Raw genomic sequence first — 20,163 nt, 5'->3', positions numbered from 1 at the left:
CTGCTCGTCTCTTAGAAAAGTGCTGAATGAGCAAGATTGATGAAGATGAACGAGTAGTACGAACTTGAGAGTGACAAGTTAGGATGTTATCAACGTATTCCGGACTTTGGTGATTTAAAGACTTGAAAACTAGGAGCAAAATTTTGAAGGCTATCTTCTGTCTCACGGGCAACAATGGAGCTGCAGTTGGAGAGGTTCTGTGCGAGTCCGAAGGGGAGCAGAGAAGACAATAGCATATGTAATGAAAGGCCTGTGGGGAAAACAGCTCATAAGAGCCGGGCCTACCGTAAAAAAGAAGTATTATCATTACCTTTTTGTTTCAAGCTAGCCCTTGTTTGTGTCTGTGAAAGCCCTTGAATGAGCTCCTTACTGTCTGCATGACCTAGATAGCGCCCCCATGGGATCTCTGGGAGTAGAACAATACGCTGAGGTGATGGCAAGTGCAAAGAATCCTGTGTGTTAAAATAATAGCCAGATTAAAGAAACTATTTCTTAGCTGTACATGTATTGTCTAGAATATGAAAACACCAGACACTTTGTTTACACCAATTCAATTTATTTTCATCCACGAGGAAATTTGTAATGGGATTTAACATGATATACATACTCAGAATATGACTAATCAATGGATGAAGCACCCCCCCCCCCCACTCGAGAACACACTGTCTTTTTACACCTGCTGGTTCAGATACCTTTTTTTCATTGTAATTTCAATCTGGAAGATTTCAAGTATGACTAACAAAAGATAGTGTATGCTCTGACATAGCATTATACATGGTTCATTACATAACCCATTGAAAGCCACCCCCACCCCCTCTCCATCATTATGGTCACCATATGTTACACAGTTCTGAAGGCTGATTCATCAATGATTCATTGGTAATGAAATCAACATCCATCATGTAGTAGAACAATATGAACACAAACTGGATCAGATCCAATTACACTTTTTCTTTTGGTATGCATATCGGCAATGTGCAATATTCTAATTTGCGTGCGTTTAGAATTTATAATATGCAATGTAACAATATGCTGTAAAGCGCTTTGGGCCATTATGGGAAAAACGCTATATAAAAATAGCTATAATTATTATAAGAAAGAGAAGAAGTGAAAGCCCCATTAAATACAACCTTTATTTGTAAATTTCAGCAATAAATATAATGTATTATAATCTTCTCAGATTTTTCCTATGCAGCAACTTCTGTAAAAAGTGCCTGTAACTTTGTAGTAAAACTTGAACAATCAATACATTCGATCAGTTTACCATCAATAGGTTACCAAATACTACATCAGGGCTCGACAAACCCGCTTGCCCAAGGCAAGTGAAAGCGACGTGCGGGCAAGCATTTCTCAAAGTCAATTGCCTGATCGGGCAAGTGGTTGTTTTGGAAATAAAACAATGAAATATCAGTGATAATCACAACTATCTCTCATATAATGTTAAACCAGTAAAAAAACAGTGGAAATTGATGTAAAATGAGCGCCAAATACAGATAATTTATCGCCAGGTACCTCGTTCGATCAAAGAAACGTGCCATCTCATCTAACGCTCTATGTGCGCATGCGCTACTATCTTGCACAATTTGCCGATGCAACCCCCCCTCCCCCCCCAAAAAAAGAGGCAAAAGTGGCTAAAATTTCACATTGACCGAGTGTAACATAAAACGATGAAGAAAAGACAAGAGAGAGGTGAATATTCTTAATTTTCTTGATAGTTCCCAACTAAATCAAAACAATTTCAAGGAAATATGGAACATAAATGGCCATTTTATGGATTTCAAGATGCAAAATGTGAAATTTTAGCCATTCCACTTTTGGTGAAGGCTTTTTGTTTTTGTAACATCATAAAACGATCTTTTCCAGAGTCAAGAAAGAGCTGAATATTCTTCATTTTCTTAAGTTTCCAACCAAGTCAAAACAATTCGAAGGAAATGTGGCAAACAGATGACCATTCATGGATTTAAAGATGTAAAATATGAAATTTTAGCAACTTTTGCCTTTTTGGTGAAGGTTTTTTTTTTTTCGATTATAACCTTAAACGCCCATTTATAAATTATAGCAAAGTTTTTTTTTTCAAAATAAACATAATGACTCAGGCCTACTTTGCTAAAAATAAACTTATTAATGTGTATTCTTTGCTGTACTTGATTCTCAATTGTTTTTATTTTGTATGACCTTAAAAAATAATAGTACCATCATAAAAAAATAATGAAAGAAAATATTAAAACAAATTGGGCAAGCATTTTTTTCTATCGGGCAAGCAAATATTTTCATCACTTGCCCTGTCGGGCAAGTGATGAAAACAAAATTGTAGAGGCCTGCATGTACTTTTTATACTTGTCTAATCGACTGTTAGCCAAATGTTGATGACTGATTTGAGACATTGGATTATCAAAATTGCATGACTATAATCTTTGATATTCGACAACAAAGTGCAAGATACAAACAATATTTACAGAGTATGCTTAAAATTAAATGAAATCCAAACATTGTAACTCTTTCAAGACACAGCGACCATGTATCATTCAGCTGTGTATGTCATAGGCGCTGTACTAGGACACTCAACTGAGTCAGCTTGCTCATTATGTGTGACTACTCTTAGGTAATGTAAACAGGTCAACCTTTTTGTAATTTCTGATAATCCAGGAATATTGATTGTTCAACAATTCGATTATTAACCCTGGCAAACATTGGCAAAAAGAGTATTTGTCCCAATCCTATCTGTAAAAGCAACTTCCCTGCAATCCCCTTGTTTTGGGAAATGAGAAGAGTAGCATAGGAAAGATGCTTGCAGGATTCCTACTAAAAAGACAGCCATGCTCTTGTTTTGTTAACACCTTGCTCTACAATTGGTGAAAAGAACTGCAAGAATGTTGCAGTCTTACCTTTTTCTGCAACTTGTGAACAAACTTAAGGGGGTTTCGAAGTGCTTCTCGCTGAGCTGTAACCAGTTTGTCTAGATCCTTGACAGCCTGTTTCCTCTGTGCTTCTAGGGTAGTGATGGTACGCAGGAGCATCCTGTAGCTACAAGTCAAAGCAACCCAGACAAACAAATGGTACACATGAAGACACAGTCAAGGTACAGAAGAGAGCCGCTGACTTTATTTCATTGGATTTTCATGCCATGTTTGGGTAACATGCGATTTCTTGGGAAGATATAGTACAATTTTTTTATCCTAAATATCCTTGTGAAGACATCTTACTTGCCATAACTTCTGGAGGTTTCCATGGCAAAGAAGAAGAGTGAAGTGGATTTCAAGGTACACTGTGTATACTTTCGTGGGCATGTGTTGGTCCTGAAATGGACCACCCATACTTGACGTTTTGACAGGTGCGTTCTTGTTGTCTTCATTCTCTGAAGATGACAACACACTTGTTGAAACATCGAATTTGGGTGGTTCTTTTCAGGACCAACATATGCCCACAAAAGAATTTGATTTGTCACTCCTACATTATGTCACCTGTGCCCAGACATGAAGTACAAGCTAACTACTTGAACCTGTTGGGTCTCTTGAACCTCTTGATTGACTAAAGGTAGCATAGTAGGACAGCATCACTTTAAGGGTACCCCCCACAAAAGGAAAGACAGAGAGATTAATCAAATATTAAAGATAGGACTGCATCATGAAAAAACAGGATTTGATTAGATACTTACTCTTTGTTTCCTTTCAGTGCCATGTGATCAGATTCATAGTAAAATGGTTCACCTTCGTCCACTTCTTCTGCATACCACTCCTCTCCCTGAAAACCAACACTTTCTTCTTCCTGCACCCTCCATTCCCTAATCTTAGCAGCCACTTCATCAGAGATCTCTTTCACATTGTCGCTCTCCTTGGCCTGCTTTTCTGTAGCAAGCAACTGACTGGCAATAGGTGCATGATTCACTTCTTGCAAGTCATGTTCTTTCTGTGTTCTGATGGATACCACCTGGGACGTGCATGCATCTGTGGCCAGTGGTGGATGATTGATCTCCATGGTAACAACATTCACCTGGTCAAGCTCTTGGGCCATATTGGGATCAAGAGTGCCATCTGCTTCAGGGGCCTTTCCTGACCGCAGTCCTTTCCGAGGAGAGCTTGCGGGGCTTTCTCTTGGAGATTTTATATGACTGCGACTTTTCTTGTGTGACTTGGATGGACTGGACTTTTCTTGATCATTGCACACATATTCCTCTCTTTGGGAAAGAATATCTTCGTCATTCTTAGATATGGAAGATTTCTTTGGCAAATGTGTATTTTCCTTGGAATCATCAAATTCTTTAGATATATCCCTACACGCAGATGCAGATTTCTTTGTCTTATCTGGTTTATCCTTTATTTTATCTTTTTCTGGTAAATCTGGCTGAGTTTGTGCTTGGTGACCTGGAGCTGTTGAAGGTGCAATTTCTTCACTAGAGATTTTGTCCCGAGTGTTTTTACTCTCTGTAGATTCAAAATCATCACAAGACTTCTGTCCACTTGGCTGTCTAGCCCTTCTGGGACTCATTCGGAGAGGCGGACTAAGAGCACCCCGGGGTGAGGGCTTGCTTGAGGTCTTCACTGTAAGTTCCCCAAGATCTAAACTGATATTTGGGAGTTCAACTTTGGCAGTCTCAACCTTCTTGCTTTTCTCTGGACTTCTTGGTGGACTTCGAAGTCTAGAGGTGTCTCTTTTTTCCTTGTCTTGTCCATTCTTGGATGAAGATCTACCATGGTCTTTGCTTTTTTGGTGTTTTGATGCTGGTTCCTCTGTATGATTGTCTTCAGTAGCCTTCTTCGTATGATCAGGTTTAGAGTCCTGAAAAACTGGCGGAAGTGAGAGAGTATTAGATTCTTCATCTACATCAGTTCCTTGTCGTCCAGAGCGGGTTCTCCTCCGAGAGGTACCACTAGGCTCTTTTGATGAGGCTGTGCTATCTTCAACATTCTTTTGCTCCTTGGTGTCTTTATTCTTATCTTTCTTAGCTTTCACTTCTTTGTTCTCTTTCTCCTTTGAATCTCTATCCTTTGCATCTTTCTCTTTAAGGTTAACATCCTGCTTCTTTACTCTGGGGGATTTCCCTTTCTTTTCCGGTGCTTTCTCTTTTATATCACTGGCATCTTCCTCATCACTTTCCTGCACCTCCTGTTTGTCTTTTTCACCATCTCCTTCTGCCAGACGGCCTGATCGCCTCCTTCTCTTTGTTGATGTTTCTCCTGCAGGTTCTTCTGCAGGGGACAATCCTCTTTTGTCATGTCTTTGTCCACTTTCACCACTTTTTCCACCCCTTGCAGATGATTTTGGGGGATCTGGAGACTTCCCACTTCCACTGCGCCTTCCAGTTCTTGTGATCCGAGGTAGCTCCAGGACAACAAGGTCTTCAGAAGGCTTCCTTGATCGTGTGGCCCTCTCTTCGGGTCCTTGCAACAGCTCTATGTCTGGATTGACTGGTTGCCCAGATAGTCTCCTAGATCTTGTGTGCTTCTCTTGATGCTCTTGCAATTGTTCTGCATCAGGACTCATAGGTCGTCCTGATGAAGATCTTGTTGATCTTCTCATGGTGACACTCTCTATTCAAAATCAAGCATGAAATCTGCAACAAAAAATATGTAAAAAAGAAGGAACAGTTTAAGGAATGTATGAAAGAAATTCATTGATCAACTAGAGATGCTCGGCGGGTCGCGCAGCCAAGCACCTGTTTACCCCGAACCCACCGCGTCATCTGTCATTGCGATATACAGAGCTCACACAGAAATTTGACAAATATATACAATTATCATGGGGACAATGACCCTGCCCACATTTTACCTGTGGGTACCAAATTTGATAATCTGACATACCAGCGTGACTCTGCAGAAACTAAAGTATTGTCCAGTGTCAACTGTTGGGGAATAGAATTATATAGTAATCTGGATATATTTTGTAAACCTAACCCTAAGACCTCCCACCAAAAATGATAGGCATCTTCGCTTCACCTTCTAATATTGCTTCTGTGTGCCAACTGTTATGACAAACTGGAAAATAAGCAGATGTTACATGTTTTACCAAATTTTCCACAAAAACATAGTTACCTTGGCAACCATGTCTCCACCCACTCCAAAATCATTAGGCGGCTTTGCTTTACCATAATGGACCTTCATGCCACATTTAAAGATGATTGGAGAAGAAATGCAGCCAGTAGAGCGCTCACAAGGAAATCTCTTCTATTTCCACAAAAATTATTGTTACCATGGCAACAATGTCTCTGCCCACACCAAAATCAATAGGCAACTTTGCTTAATGGACCTTCATGCCACATTTGAAGATGATCGGAGAAGAAATGCAGCTGGTAGAGCGCTCACAAGGAATCTCTGCTATTTCCACAAAAACTCGTTACCATGACAACAATGTCTCCGCCCACACCAAAATCAATAGGCGGCTTTGCTTAACCATGATGGACCTTCATGCCACATTTGAAGATGATTGGAGAACAAATGCAGCTGGTAGAGTGCTCACAAGGACATCTCTGCTATTTCCACAAGGCAAAAGCAATTTTGTGTCTCGCCCACTTATGGAAAATAACCAGAAATACTGTGATTTGCGAGGGCACGCGACAGAATTGTATCGAAACTTTATTGTGAAATGACTGAGATGGAATAACACTTGTCATAAGAGCCTTGCACGTCAACTTTAATGGTGACTATAAAATGACCTTTGACCTTACCATGTGACCTCCAACTGCAGCATAACATGCAAGTCGCCTAAGTACATGTACATTTACCATCCAAGTTTTGTTGAAAAGTGACTTACGGTTGCGGAGTTAGGTGTCATAAGAGAGTATTGCATGTAAACTTTAACGTTGACCTGAAAATGACCTTTGACCTTACCATGTGACCATCGACTGCAGCATAACATGCAGGTCCCCCAAGTCCATCTACCATCCAAGTTTGGTTGAAAAGTGACTTACGGTTGCGGAGTCAGGTGTCAGAAGAGAGTCTTGCATGTAAACTTTAACATTGACCTGAAAATGACCTTTGATCTTACCATGTGACCTCCGACTGCAGCATAACATGCAGATCCCCAAAGTCCATCTACCATCCAAGTTTGGTTGAAAAGTGACTTAACGTTGCGGAGTAAGTGTCATGAGAAAGTCTTGCATGTAAGCTTTAACGTTGACCTGAAAATGACCTTTGACCTTACCATGTGACCTCCAACTGCAGCATAAGATGCAGGTTCCCCAAGTCCATCTACCATCCAAGTTTGGTTGAAAAGTGACTTAGGTTGCAGAGTTAGATGTCATAAGAGGGTCTTGCATGTAAACTTTAACGTTGACCTGAAAATGACCTTTGACCTTACCCTGTGACCTCCGACTGCAGCATAAGATGCAGGTCCCCCAAGTCCATCTACTATTTAAATTTGGTTGAAAAGCAACTTACGGTTGTGGAGTTATGTGTCATTAGGTTTGTGACAGACGGACGACATTTGGATCCCTCAGTCTCGCTTTCACCTCTGGTGGGTGAGACAAAAACTCGTTACCATGGCAACGATGTCTCTGCCCACGAAAAAAATCAATAGGCGGCTTTGCTTAATGGACCTTCATGCCACATTTGAAGATGATCGGAGAAGAAATGCAGCTGGTAGAGTGCTCACAAAGACATCTCTGTTATTTCCACAAAAACTCTTGTTACCATGGCAACAAAGTCTCTGCCCACACCAAAATCAATACGCGGCTTTGCTTTCTCATAATGGACCTTCATGCCAAATTTGAAGATGATCGGAGAAGAAATGCAACTGATAGAGCGCTCACAAGAAAATCTCTGAGGCGGCGGACGCAGCGCGACGAGGCCAAATCCATAGTTTCCTCCGAACTCTGTTCGGGGGATACAAATAGCTAATACACAGATCCTTGGGCAGATCACTCAGCTGGACAATTAACTGGCTGTCGACTGACCAAATGATTGCACAATTATTTTCCATGACAAAAGTCAAGATAGCAGTGCAACCACTGGCAAATTTTTCTTAATCCATTTCTTGCAATTTTTTTACTGACATTGCTATTGTTTAAAGCATTTAACCACCCATGCATGACAGTTCGCAAGAAAATGTCATGTCATACTGGAAGAGGAATATTGTCTGGTCATGTTGACATACAATAATTTGCCTTTAATCAAATATCTACATGGAATATTTTAACTTTTATAAGTGTCCAAGAACTTTTTTGCCGAGTGTATAAATATTGTTCGAGTCAAAATTTCAAAATTCTGTGTAGAAGTTTGGTGAACCTCATGAAGCTCTACCAGATAGGAGCAAAAAATTCAACATCGGTCAACAAATGAAGAAGGTCAAGTATTTTTTGTGAATTTTGAAAAATGTGCATAAATTAGCATATTTAATGAGTTTCAAAATTCTGTGTAGAAGTTTTGAATCCCCCACCTAGTGCTATCATATAAAGTAAACAGAATTGAAATCGGACTTGAAATGGTGAAGGAGAAGCATTTGAAATTGTGGACGACAGACGACGGACGCCACGCCACGGCATAAGCTCTCTCTCCTGTGTTCTTCCTCCACTAAGGTCGGAGATCAACGGCACCCTTCGGGCCGGAAGAGCTAAAAATTCTACATGCCTTGAACGAAGTCAGCAATGTGAGCCGTAGACCAAAAGCTTCGGTCTCTGTTTTATTGGTTGTTCCGCTGAACTCCGTTGGCTCCACTCACCAAATACAGAGACCGAAGTTCTAACTCGATCTGTACAGGGACTCAATAGCCATATGTTTATGTATTACACTGTAAGTTTGGATAAAACAGGGAAGTGAAGTTGCGTAACAGCCGAAGTCACTATTTTTTCCCTTTTTTAAGTTTATTTTTTCCTGATTTCGTGCGTTTCAAATTGCAAAAAAATGCCTCAAAGCGGTTAAGAGAAAGGAAAATGAAGTATAAAGGAAATAGAAATAGAAATACTTTGCACAACAAAATGTATCAAAACTAACATTACAATTTACAACTTTCTCACCAGATCATGAATAAAGAAATACCATCAATTGGGCCAATAAACATATGATATGATCAATCTAAGATTTAAAAAGATGAGTTTTAAGCATAACTTTAAATGTATTAACACTGTTAGCATTGCGAATTTGTAGGAGGAGATTGTTCCAAAGAAATGAAGCTGCATAAGAGAAAGAACGCTGACCGTATTGTTTGTAAGATGTATGACATCGAGAAAGAAAAGATTGAGAAGCAGAACGTAGAACTCGAACTGGCTGATATCGAGGAAGGAGTTCAGAAAGGTATGAAGGAGCTAGACCATGATATGACTTGAAAGCAAGAAGAAGAATTTTGTAGGTGATACGAGAAGTAATAGGAAGCCAGTGGAGTTTGCGAAGCACAGGAGTAATGTGGGAAGAACGAGGGACACAGGAAACAAGACGAGCCGCGGTGTTTTGGATGCGCTGGAGCTTTGAGGTCATTTTTGTGGAAAGGCCAAAGAGAAGGGAATTACAATTATCTAAGCGAGATGTGACAAAAGCATGAATAAGACGATGGGATGTACATGTATTCTGATCAAGAAACCTACGGATTTTACTTATTTTTCTTAAAGCTACAAAGGCAGACTTACATATAACATCAACATTTTGAGACATGGAAAGGGACAGTAGCGTACCGTGAACCGCAGGAGACAAAGCATTGGGGGGGCAGTGCATTGTCTGTGAACAATGCTTTGCCCCCCCAATGCTTTGTCTCCTCCGAGTCACGGTACGCTACTGGAAAGGGATGAATCCATGACAGCACCAAGTGGAGGTAGGGGTGTTGCATCAATTTTAGCTCTCAGCATTGTGATCTTTTGCTCAAAGAAATCTGCAAATCTGTCTGCAATTTCCTTAGGATTCTCATGCTGCGGTAGCTTAAGAGTCTGGTTACCATGACAAAGTTTTTCGACAACACTAAAAAGGCTGCGTTCATCACACTGGGAGATCTCATTAATGTGATAGTTTAATTTGGCATTTGACAAGCGGTCGCGATAAATGCTACACTGCTTTAGATAAATTACTTTGTCAACAGTCAGACCAGACTTTCGCCACTTCCGTTCAAGTTGCCGTTTTTTCTGCTTTTCTACACGAAGAGAATCTGAAAACCAAGGGAAGTGAGGACGAACAACAATTACTTTCTCTATCTTTGGTGCATGATGATCCAATATACTCCGGAGTACGCTGTTGTACTGGGCCACTAAAGAATCAAGGTCACTAGTAGGAGAGACTGTATGAGAAGAGCGCACAATGTCAGATTTAAAAGACGATATATACACGGAGCGTAACTTACGATAGCACAGAAATTTCTTCATTAGGGGAGGGTGGGCAATATCAATGAGGCACTTCACAGCTGCGTGGTCAGAAGGAAGCTCTTCAATAATAGAGACGGAAGAAACAAAAGAATCATCACTGTCAGTTATTAAAAGATCCAAAGTATGACCAGCAATGTGGGTAGAAGCATTAACATGTTGCATAAAACCAGGAGCAGTCACCATATCACGGAAAAGAATTGCTTCAGAATCTCCTGCCGAGTCCCAATGGACATTGAAATCTCCAGCCAGAAGAAATTTGCAAGGTTGTGACAAAAGTAATTCAACAAAGCTACCAAAATCCTCCAGAAACATTGCGCTAGTAAGTTTATTCTTCTTATTAGGAGGGGGGCGGGCGATAAATGACTACTAAATGGAATGAAGTGCTCATGGAACTAATGTTCATGTCCAATTGTTCAAAAGATTTATAACTTTGACCAACATTGAGTTTCATCTTAACCCCATCACGAAGGAGAACACCAACACCACCAGCTCTCGAGTGACCGCGTGGTAAGTGATGCAACGAATAATTAGGAAGTGTGTTCTTAATATCAGCTAGGGTGCGAGAATCACGATGATCACCAGTTAACCATGTCTCGGTCAAGACAAAGATATCCAATCGATGACTAATAACAAAGTCACATGGAGCAGTAGACTTGTTTTTAGAATTTATAGAATGTGCATTCCACGAAGCAAAACAAAGACGTTGATGATCAGGGATACCAGACGGTGTGGAATATGAAGGGATTTTTCTTCTCCGACAACCCCCTTTCCTGCCTCTATGAGCGTTATGTCTCCTGTAAGGTTTTCTAAAGATTCCGAGCCATTCAATATGTTGGACAAGAGAAGGAGAGATATGATGAGATGAATAAGCATTATCAGAAGCATCCGGTCGAAGACGTAGAAGTTCACCTCTACTGTAAGAAACAGGTGATACAGGATATGTGGTTGCATTTTCAGGTCCTGGGTTGGGGTTTATATCACCAAAAACCAAGATATCTACCTGAAAAGTTGATGAAGAGTTAGAGTAGTATAGGATCCGTGAAGAGAAGTATTTCACATGATAAAGTTCACAGCCCATTCTTTCTCTATGCAGATTGGGTAGACATTCTATGCTTTCACTGCTATTGAAAGCACACAGAAGCAAAAAGAGGTAGATTAAAACCCCCATTGTGGTATTGTTACTGTAGAGCCGTCCCAATGAAGAGATAATTCATTACGGGATTATAAATAATTAGTAGTATTATACTCATTATTTATAATCACGTAATGAATTTTATTATTTGTAAAATAATAATTTTATCTATAAATTGTTCTTCAAAACAGCATTGCTAACTGGACGTACGTCCTACGTAAGCGGTTCAAGGGACGATCCTATTGTATGTATTTGCGTTGTGTACATTTGGATCGAGGGATCTACACGACATCGGTCTGGTAAGAAACCTTTATTTTTTCATATTTTGATGGAAATTTTTTTTAACCTTCTTATGCATTAGGCGTAGGAAGGTGTAGAGAATAATAAAATCACGATCATTTATGCATATTTTTTGCATATATGGGCGGGGATTCAAGACTCCATGATGAAGAAGTATATGTCAAATTTTTTTAAAAAGACATCATCATGGAGTCCTCAAGACTACATTTGATCCCACCCACGGGTACATTACCGCCGCCGTGCACAGGATAACCACTGGCACGGCACTTGCAATAATTTGAGGCCTATTATTGGCAAGACTTCCATATGTCCACTATATCTAAAATCAAGTAAGCTTTGGATATGAAACTTACCAAACGATATGAAGCCAATTTCAATTCCTCTCTGTCTTTCTGGTACTTTTAATATATCGATGATTTTTCTTAAAGTTGAAGCAGGCATGGAGCCAATTCGCTGGTTTTCTCTATACGCACAGAGAGGGCGTGCGATATAATTTAATAAACTTGCTTGTTTACGTCGTTTACATCAGATCAGCTGTACTGCTGGTTGCGTTCTATTTGCTCCGCATTTTTTTCGCTGTTCAGCGTTATTTTATGATGTAGCGCCATCAGCGATTATATACGTGAGATGCAACCTGTTGATTTTTTTGGTACAATTTCCTATTATGCGCCGGCGACTTGAATCTAGACTGTTCGATAGGAAAAATTCGCATTTCAATTGTTTGCGTAATTTCCACCGCAGTATTAAGGATCAGACGGAGTATCTTGGCTGAGATTTGGAGGTAAGCGTTTAAAATCCCTTTTTATAAATACGTTCGAGCACATTTTTAAAATTGAATTCAATGTCACTGATAAGAGTTAGATGAATAAATTTAGTATATTGTGAAGATTTTGGCATGTGTCATTCTCTCACATTCGTGTGATGAATGAAAACGTCAAAATTCATTATGAAATGACATGCGTTGTGCGAAATTTGTACAACTAACCTCGCATGCTTGTGCCTTGTGAAGTTGTGTGAGTGATTTGATCCCACTCACACAACATGCAAGGTTAGTATACTAACCTCGCACAACGCATGTAATTTCATAATGAATTTTGACGTTTTCATTCATCACACGAATGTGAGAATATGAAACACGCCTAAATCTTCACAATATACTAAATTTAGTAATCTTAATCGTATAATGTAATCTAATTTTAAAAATCAGCACGAACTTATCTATAAGTTTTGGTCTGCAGTGCAATATACTCACCCTTGCCCTTGGGAATAGTAACTCTGGCACAGCACACAGGCACACGTTATTTTAATAGTTAGATGGAGATAGCAACAGTGATAGACCTGGAAACACGACTGCATAATAGTAATTGCATTTTTCCAGTAGATCCGGTAATAAAGGTAATAAAGGTAATAAAAATGGATTTTAAACGCTTACCTCCAAATCTCAGCCAGTTACTCCGACCGATCCTTAATACTGCGGTGGAAATTACGCAAACAAAAATTGAAATGCGAATTTTTCCTATCGAACAGTCTAGATTCAAGTCGCCGGCGCATAATAGGAAATTGTACCAAAAATCAACAGGTTGTATGTCACGTATAATCGCTGATGGCGCTACATCATAAAATAACGGTGAACAGCGAAAAAAATGCGGAGCGCCTAGAACGCAACCAGCAGTATAGACCAAAAGCTTCAGTCTCTGTATTTTGGTTGTTCCGCTGAACTACGTTGGCTCCACTCACCATACATAGACTGAAGGGGATGGGGCCCCGTACCTACAGCCAACGTATAGTGAACTAGCGTTTTATAGATCGCGATTTAAAACTGTTTTTTAAGCAAAATTGAAAGTTTCATGGTTTCCATTATCAGGGAAATATATATAACTTAAGTAATTGCATACCTTGGGCCGGAGTGATTGAAAAAAATCCTCTGGATGATTGAGAAATCTGTCATCTAAGACATTTTCACCTGACCTGACGGTTTTTCTTGCAAGTTGCCATCTTGAATGACGTCATTGTCGTTATTAACTTAATGTCTCGAATCGATATATCGCGATTATAACTAGTACTCGTACTAGTATAACTAGTATCGTTTATCTTCGGTTTCGTTCGCATATGGAGCAGATCGTATAATATCGAAAGCAATATCGATATCACATTCGTGATTGTTGACGTTCGTTTGTAAATATTTTATAGTTTGGCTGCCATTTTGACCATTTTTATCGTGTTCAACCCAATTAAACATCGGTAAAGTATATTTTTCATGCCTTTTTCATCTATATCGTTTAAAGTATTTAAATGTTGGAATATCATCAATTAAAAGTTTGTTGTTTATACATCCTTAGATTGTAAATTCGATGTGTAAAATTACATTAAACTTTGGACTGTGAATTGACAAAAGGGAGGGAATGAGAACACATGCGAGCCCACACGTACACCCTACCGTCGGTAAATGGGGATTACAGTAAAATGTCAGAGATTGTTGAATAAATCCCCAGAAACGACGGTTATTCCTGTCTACCAGCAGTACAGCTGATCTGACGTCAACGACGCAAACAAGCAAGTTTATTAAATAATATCGGAGACATTTTCGGTTCTAACCAACGAACGTAGAGGGCAGCAACACACAAGCGTGTTGCTCTAAGGAAGGTCAACTCCGCTCGAATTTTGTGACCACTTTAAAAAATAAGGTGGGGTTTTGGGAAATTTGTCGAGTTGATTTTTTTTCATTTGTTAATTTCAAATATTTTTTAATGAACAATTATTAGATCGGTTATTCTGGATATAAATATTAAAAATATTACTTTCATTTTTAAAGAAAATATTTAGCTTAAATAATCATGATTTTGACATTTTTCCTCATTTTGGAATATTAAGCCTGTGACGAGGATACCTCATATCTCTTATTTTCTTCTGCTGAATTTCGCTGCACCACTAATAAATGCATAGACAACCACCGCAATAATCGAGGTCATTTTTCTGGCCTGGGTGCGCCGAGTCTGGGCCGGTCGCGCAGCTAGCTAGTGACGTTGATGATGCGCTGGGGCTTCAGGCGACTCGTCATAGATCTAGCAACTTAGACAATGACGTCTAATTTGCCTGGCCTGATTTGAAGTGTAATGGCTTCAGGGCTGATGTTTATCAACGATGATTGTTCAAGGTTAGATTTCAAATTTTAAATGTCATTTGACTTTTAAGTCTATAAATCTGAAATAAAGGCGTTGTATCCCCGAAATCCGGGTCTAAATTTCAACTCTGAGTCCGTTACCATGGCATGGACGGCGAAAAACAACCCATGCATCGGATGCATTGCATTGGCTGCGCGCTGCGCTGCAGCTGCACTGTGATGATGGGTTCAGCGAAGAGCTCAGAGAAAATAAGGTGGTTATATTCAATCCCGAAATGCTTTGCGAGTGGTCACAAAAATCGTCTCGACGCAAATCACCTAATACAGCCGTCTGGTGAAATCGCTGATAACAACAATAACCGATTTGGTAATGATTTTAGTTTCCTGAAACTTATATTTGTAAAGTTTTAAATATCAAAGTATGTTTTTATATGTATGTATATTCCTCAACATATTTTTTAAGTTATCTTTGATATTGTTGTAGTCATATTCTTTCATATTCGTTTTTTGATCGCTACTAATTTGTTGTTGTATTTGATCGGCATTTGATTTCGTTGGCATGAACAATAAAATACGCGCGCAGCTCAGCTGCATGCGCGTATCGAGTTGACCTTCCTTATAGCAACACGCTTGTGTGTTGCTGCCCTCTACGTTCGTTGGTTCTAACTTAACCATAGAGATGTATACATCTCTATGGTTCTAACTCAAGTGCGCCCCCTTTTTAAAGCGAGACCCTTTTCTGTTTGCTAATAATTTTTGTGGACGAGTTAGTAGGTGGAAAACTTTTTTTGCGTGTCATTTTTCAGGAAAATGTGCCCCCCCCCTGGAAAATCCTGGATCTGCCCCTGATTAATGTGATACGTTAAATGTAAATAATGCAATTATTGTTTAGTCTGTAGAGCAATACCTCAATGGGACCTCAATGCAGCTAGTCCAAGTGGATGTCAGGTTCACAACGGGTTTGACGTCATATATGGGAAGCTGCCCCATGACATTTTATGCACTACAAAACGGTTCATAATTGTTTTAAAAAATATTTCAGTAGCGTAAGTGAAATGATTTGTCTATTGATATATACTGAAGATAAAAAAAAACATTTTGATTTTTCTAGAAAATTACATTTCATTAATATTTTCTATACACCAAATACGGGAAAACTGCTCGCAAATGACGTCATCATTGAAATATAAAAGTATAGCATTTTTAATCTTTGATTGATTTCCTAAAACCCTCACCAATATTATTTTATTTTTTTCTGCTATTCTACAATGACTTTTAACTGAGGTTGAACTTCCCCTTTAATGAATTAAGTGCAATTGCGATCAAGAGTGTGCTTCAAACTTGAATATTAATACAGCGATTTGACATGAGAAGGCCGTCCATGAGAGTCCAGAAAAAATAAGATATTCCAGCCAAAAGATTATCAATTTGGTGCAGACGATCTATCTATGATTTTAAAAATGTCACCCTTTCCATTATTTTTATTTTATTAGAACCTTTCTTAGTTAATCAATGTAGGGCTTACATGCGGGGGCTTTTTGATTTTTTTAATGGGGGTTTAAGACCCTTTTTACCTATACCATTATGACCTCTGCCATTTTTACCTCTGCAATTATTACTTCTGCCATTTTTACCTCTGCCATTATTACCTCTGCCATTTTACCTCTGCCTTTATTACCTCTGCCATTTTTACCTCTGCCATTTTAATTACCTCTGCCATTTTTACCTCTGCCATTATTACCTCTGCCATTTTTACCTCTGCCATTATTACCTCTGCCATTTTACCTCTGCCTTTATTACCTCTGCCATTTTTACCTCTGCCATTTTTACCTCTGCCATTTTTACCTCTGCCATTTTTACCTCTGCCATTTTTACCTCTGCCATTTTCACCTCTGCCATTTTTACCTCTGCCATTATTATCTCTGCCATTTTTGACCTCTGCCATTTTTACCACTGCCATTATTACCTTTGCCATTTTTACACCGAGCCATGTCAACTTAACGTGCCTGACTTCGTTGCCAGGCGACTTTCTTCTTCTATATACAACCCGTAATATATTTGTGAATTTAAAAAAAATAAGGTACCCGGCCTTCAGCTCTAGAATTAAAAATTGCATATTTAATAAAAAGAACAACAGAATTGACACATTAATTCGACAAGAATTTCCAGGTAATCCTAAAAATATTTCCCTCCAATTCAAAGTTCTTAATTCAGCTAAACAAAAATGATTAATACAAAATTGCCACAGAGGTTGAACTTTTTATGCAATCCATGAGTATATGAAAGTACGATTCAGTTTTTGTACAACCAAACGAACAATAATTATCTCCCACGAAACCAAATCTCATCAAATGTTCTTTTGTATATATGATATATTGCTCCATGTAAAAGCATAAACTGAAATTCCCTTTGTTTTCTTATAAGAGTTGTACTCCTGATATATCCAAATAATTTACAAATTTCTACATCAGTAAAATTAAAATCACTGTGACCATCCTTGAGTGTTAATTTGTATAGCTCTTGTAGATTGGTAATAAACAAGTTATAAATTGTTTTTTATTTAATTACTTCAAAAGCTGTTTCCTGTTTTCCAATATTCATACTTATTCCAAAGCCTACCCAGGTAACAAGCCAACGTTGGCTCCACGTTGGAAACTTGAAAGTCGTTGGACGTTGGAAAAACTTGATGGATTAACGTTGAATCGACGTTGGAAACTAGTTTGATGGAAAGTTGATGGACAATCAACAATGACACGACGTTGGCAACGTTGGAAACTTGTTAGTTGGAGAGTTGTTGGACAGTCGACAATGTCACAACGTTGGAAACACGTTTGATTGGATAGTTGTTGAACAGCCAGCAAAGGCACAACGTTGGCAACGTTGGAAACTAGTTCGCTGGAAAGTTGTTGAACAACCGACAATGGCACAACGTTGACAAAGTTGGAAACTAGTTTGTTGGAGATTTGTTGGACGGTCGACAATGTCACAACGTTGGAAACACGTTTGATTGGATAGTTGTTGAACAGCCATCAGAGGCACAACGTTGGAAACTAGTTCGCTGGAAAGTTGCTGAACAACCGACAATGGCACAACGTTGACAAAGTTGGAAACTAGTTTGTTGGAGATTTGTTGGACGGTCGACAATGGCACAACGTTGGAGACTAGTAAGTTGGAGAGTTGTTGGACAGTCGACAATGTCACAACGTTGGAGACACGTTTGATTGGATAGTTGTTGACAGCCAGCAAAGGCACAACGTTGGCAACGTTGGAAACTAGTTCGCTGGAAAGTTGTTGAACAATCAACAATGACACGACGTTGGCAACGTTGGAAACTTGTTAGTTGGAGAGTTGTTGGACAGTCGACAATGGCACAACGATGGAAACTAGTAGGTTGGAGATTAGTTGGATAGTCGACGATGACACAAGGTTGGCAACGTTGGAAACTAGTTCGCTGGAAAGTTGTTGAACAACCAACTATGGCACAACGTTGTCAAAGCTAGAAACTAGTTCGATGGAGATTTGTTGGATAGTCGACGATGGCAAAACGTTGGAAACTGGTAGATTGGAGATTAGTTAGATAGTATACAATGACACAACGTTGATAAAGCTGGAAACTAGTTAGATGGGAGGTTGTTGAACAACTGACACTGGCACAACGTTGGAAACTGGTAGATTGGAGATCAGTAGTATAGTCGACGATGACACAACATTGGCAACGTTGGAAAGTTGTTGAACAACAGACAATGGCACAACATTGGAAACTAGTGTGTTGGAGATTTGTTGGACACGGCCAACAACGTCACAACGTTGGAAACGCGTGTTTGATTGGATAGGTGTTGAACAGCCAACAAAGGCACAGCGTTGACTACGTCGGAAACTAGTTCGATGGAGAGTTGCTGAACAACCGACAAAGGAACAACGTTGGAAACTATTTTCTTGGAGATTTGTTGGACAGTCGACAATGGCACAACGTTGACAAAGTTGGAAACTAGTTTGATGGAGAGTTGTTGAACAACGGACAATTGCACAACGTGGACAGCGTAATAGTTTATTGGAGAGTTGTTGACAGTTAACATTGACACAATGTTGGAAACTATAGTTTGTTGGATATTTGTTTGACAGTCAACATAATATCCCGGCATAATATACACAGTGTTGAGAACGTTAGAAACTGGTTCATTGGAGAATTGATAATGATATACAGACGACTACTCGCATAATTTCCAATGGGGCCAAGGGGGGGGGGGGGTCGATCAAGTAAATTTGCTTGTCTATCCATGTCACCCTTGGTATCCCCCAGCAATAAGGGGAAAAGAAATCGAGAGAGAAGGAAAATAATGGGAAGGGAAAGAGGAACTAAAACTAAGTCTAAGGGGAAAACAAAAATAAAGATGGGGTAGAATAGAGAGGTTGCATGCACCGGGGGATGCAAATGTGTCGATTAATATAGAAAATAAAGGAGAAAAACAAGGAAAAAAATATAGTTCAAGACCAGAATTTCCAGAAACGCCCTCGTCCTTTGCAGCTGGCTAGGCCTTTCACAGTAAGTACGAGATATGTCATAGGCCTACCGTCACATAACTAGAAGAAATTGAAGAAGGAAATACAAGCATCAAATGTGCCTATTTAAAAATACCATACTATTCTGATGCGCAGAATTAGTCGCGACGTCGGACTCCTTCTGTCATGTGTGTGTAGTCTGCTTCCTTCAATTTTGAACTTGAAGAATCTGGCAGAATTTGGACTGGATAGTGGATATAGACAATTAAATTCCAGAATATCTAGTGATCTGGAACAGTACTTATAAGCTGCATATTTAGGACCTACAATCTACAGTGGAATTTTCTTTGCACTTGCAGATAATCGGTAACTGCAACCATTGATCCCCTCCGAAAGATCCCGGAGTCAGCTTCTGTGCGCGTACAGTCCGACGCTAGTATATTGATGTAAGTAGTAGTAAAGTGTCACTGCACAGTATAATATACTAATTCGGATCAGGGGCCGCGGAACCGGGGGGCTGGGGGGGGGGGGGGCTTCAGCCTCCCCACTTTTTTCCAAAACCGTGTACAAAAACTTAAAAATGACCATATGATTGTGATTTTTAGCATGGTCAGCCCCCCACTTTTGGCTCAGCCCCCCACTTTGAAAACCGTTCCGCGGCCCCTGCGGATAATTATTTAGACCATACTTCACGCTACTACCGTGGGTATGGTGAATTACACGGTAAGCCCCTGGGCTCCGGCCTGCTGAGAGGGCCGGAGCTCCCTGGGTTAGTGTTGGTGTTGTGACAACACCGTACTTGAATCAGGCTGGTGTTGAGATTGACCTCGGAAA

At 39.6% G+C, this 20,163-nt stretch overlaps 1 protein-coding gene across 2 annotated transcripts in view; it reads right to left on the bottom strand.

Moving 5' to 3' along the window:
• LOC129277591 (ZZ-type zinc finger-containing protein 3-like) overlaps positions 1–13,186 on the bottom strand; it is a 37,816-nt gene extending 24,630 nt beyond the window's left edge. The window contains exons 1-4 of one of the 2 annotated variants that reach the window (XM_064110215.1): positions 13,141–13,186; positions 3,656–5,551; positions 2,886–3,024; positions 311–452 (exon numbers count right to left, since the gene is read on the bottom strand). In XM_064110215.1, coding sequence (XP_063966285.1) covers positions 311–452; positions 2,886–3,024; positions 3,656–5,517 — 2,143 coding nt within the window. In that variant the 5' untranslated portion in view covers positions 5,518–5,551; positions 13,141–13,186. The remainder of the gene's footprint in view (positions 1–310; positions 453–2,885; positions 3,025–3,655; positions 5,552–13,140) is intronic. The other variant, XM_064110216.1, reaches the window with a different exon arrangement.
• Between the last annotated feature and the right edge of the window lie 6,977 nt (positions 13,187–20,163).

Source organism: Lytechinus pictus, chromosome 15 (genome assembly GCF_037042905.1).
Source record: "Lytechinus pictus isolate F3 Inbred chromosome 15, Lp3.0, whole genome shotgun sequence".
NCBI classification, from domain to species: domain Eukaryota; kingdom Metazoa; phylum Echinodermata; class Echinoidea; order Temnopleuroida; family Toxopneustidae; genus Lytechinus; species Lytechinus pictus.
The sequence above is the reverse complement of the archived record's forward strand: the minus strand, read 5'-3'. Positions and strand labels throughout refer to the sequence as shown.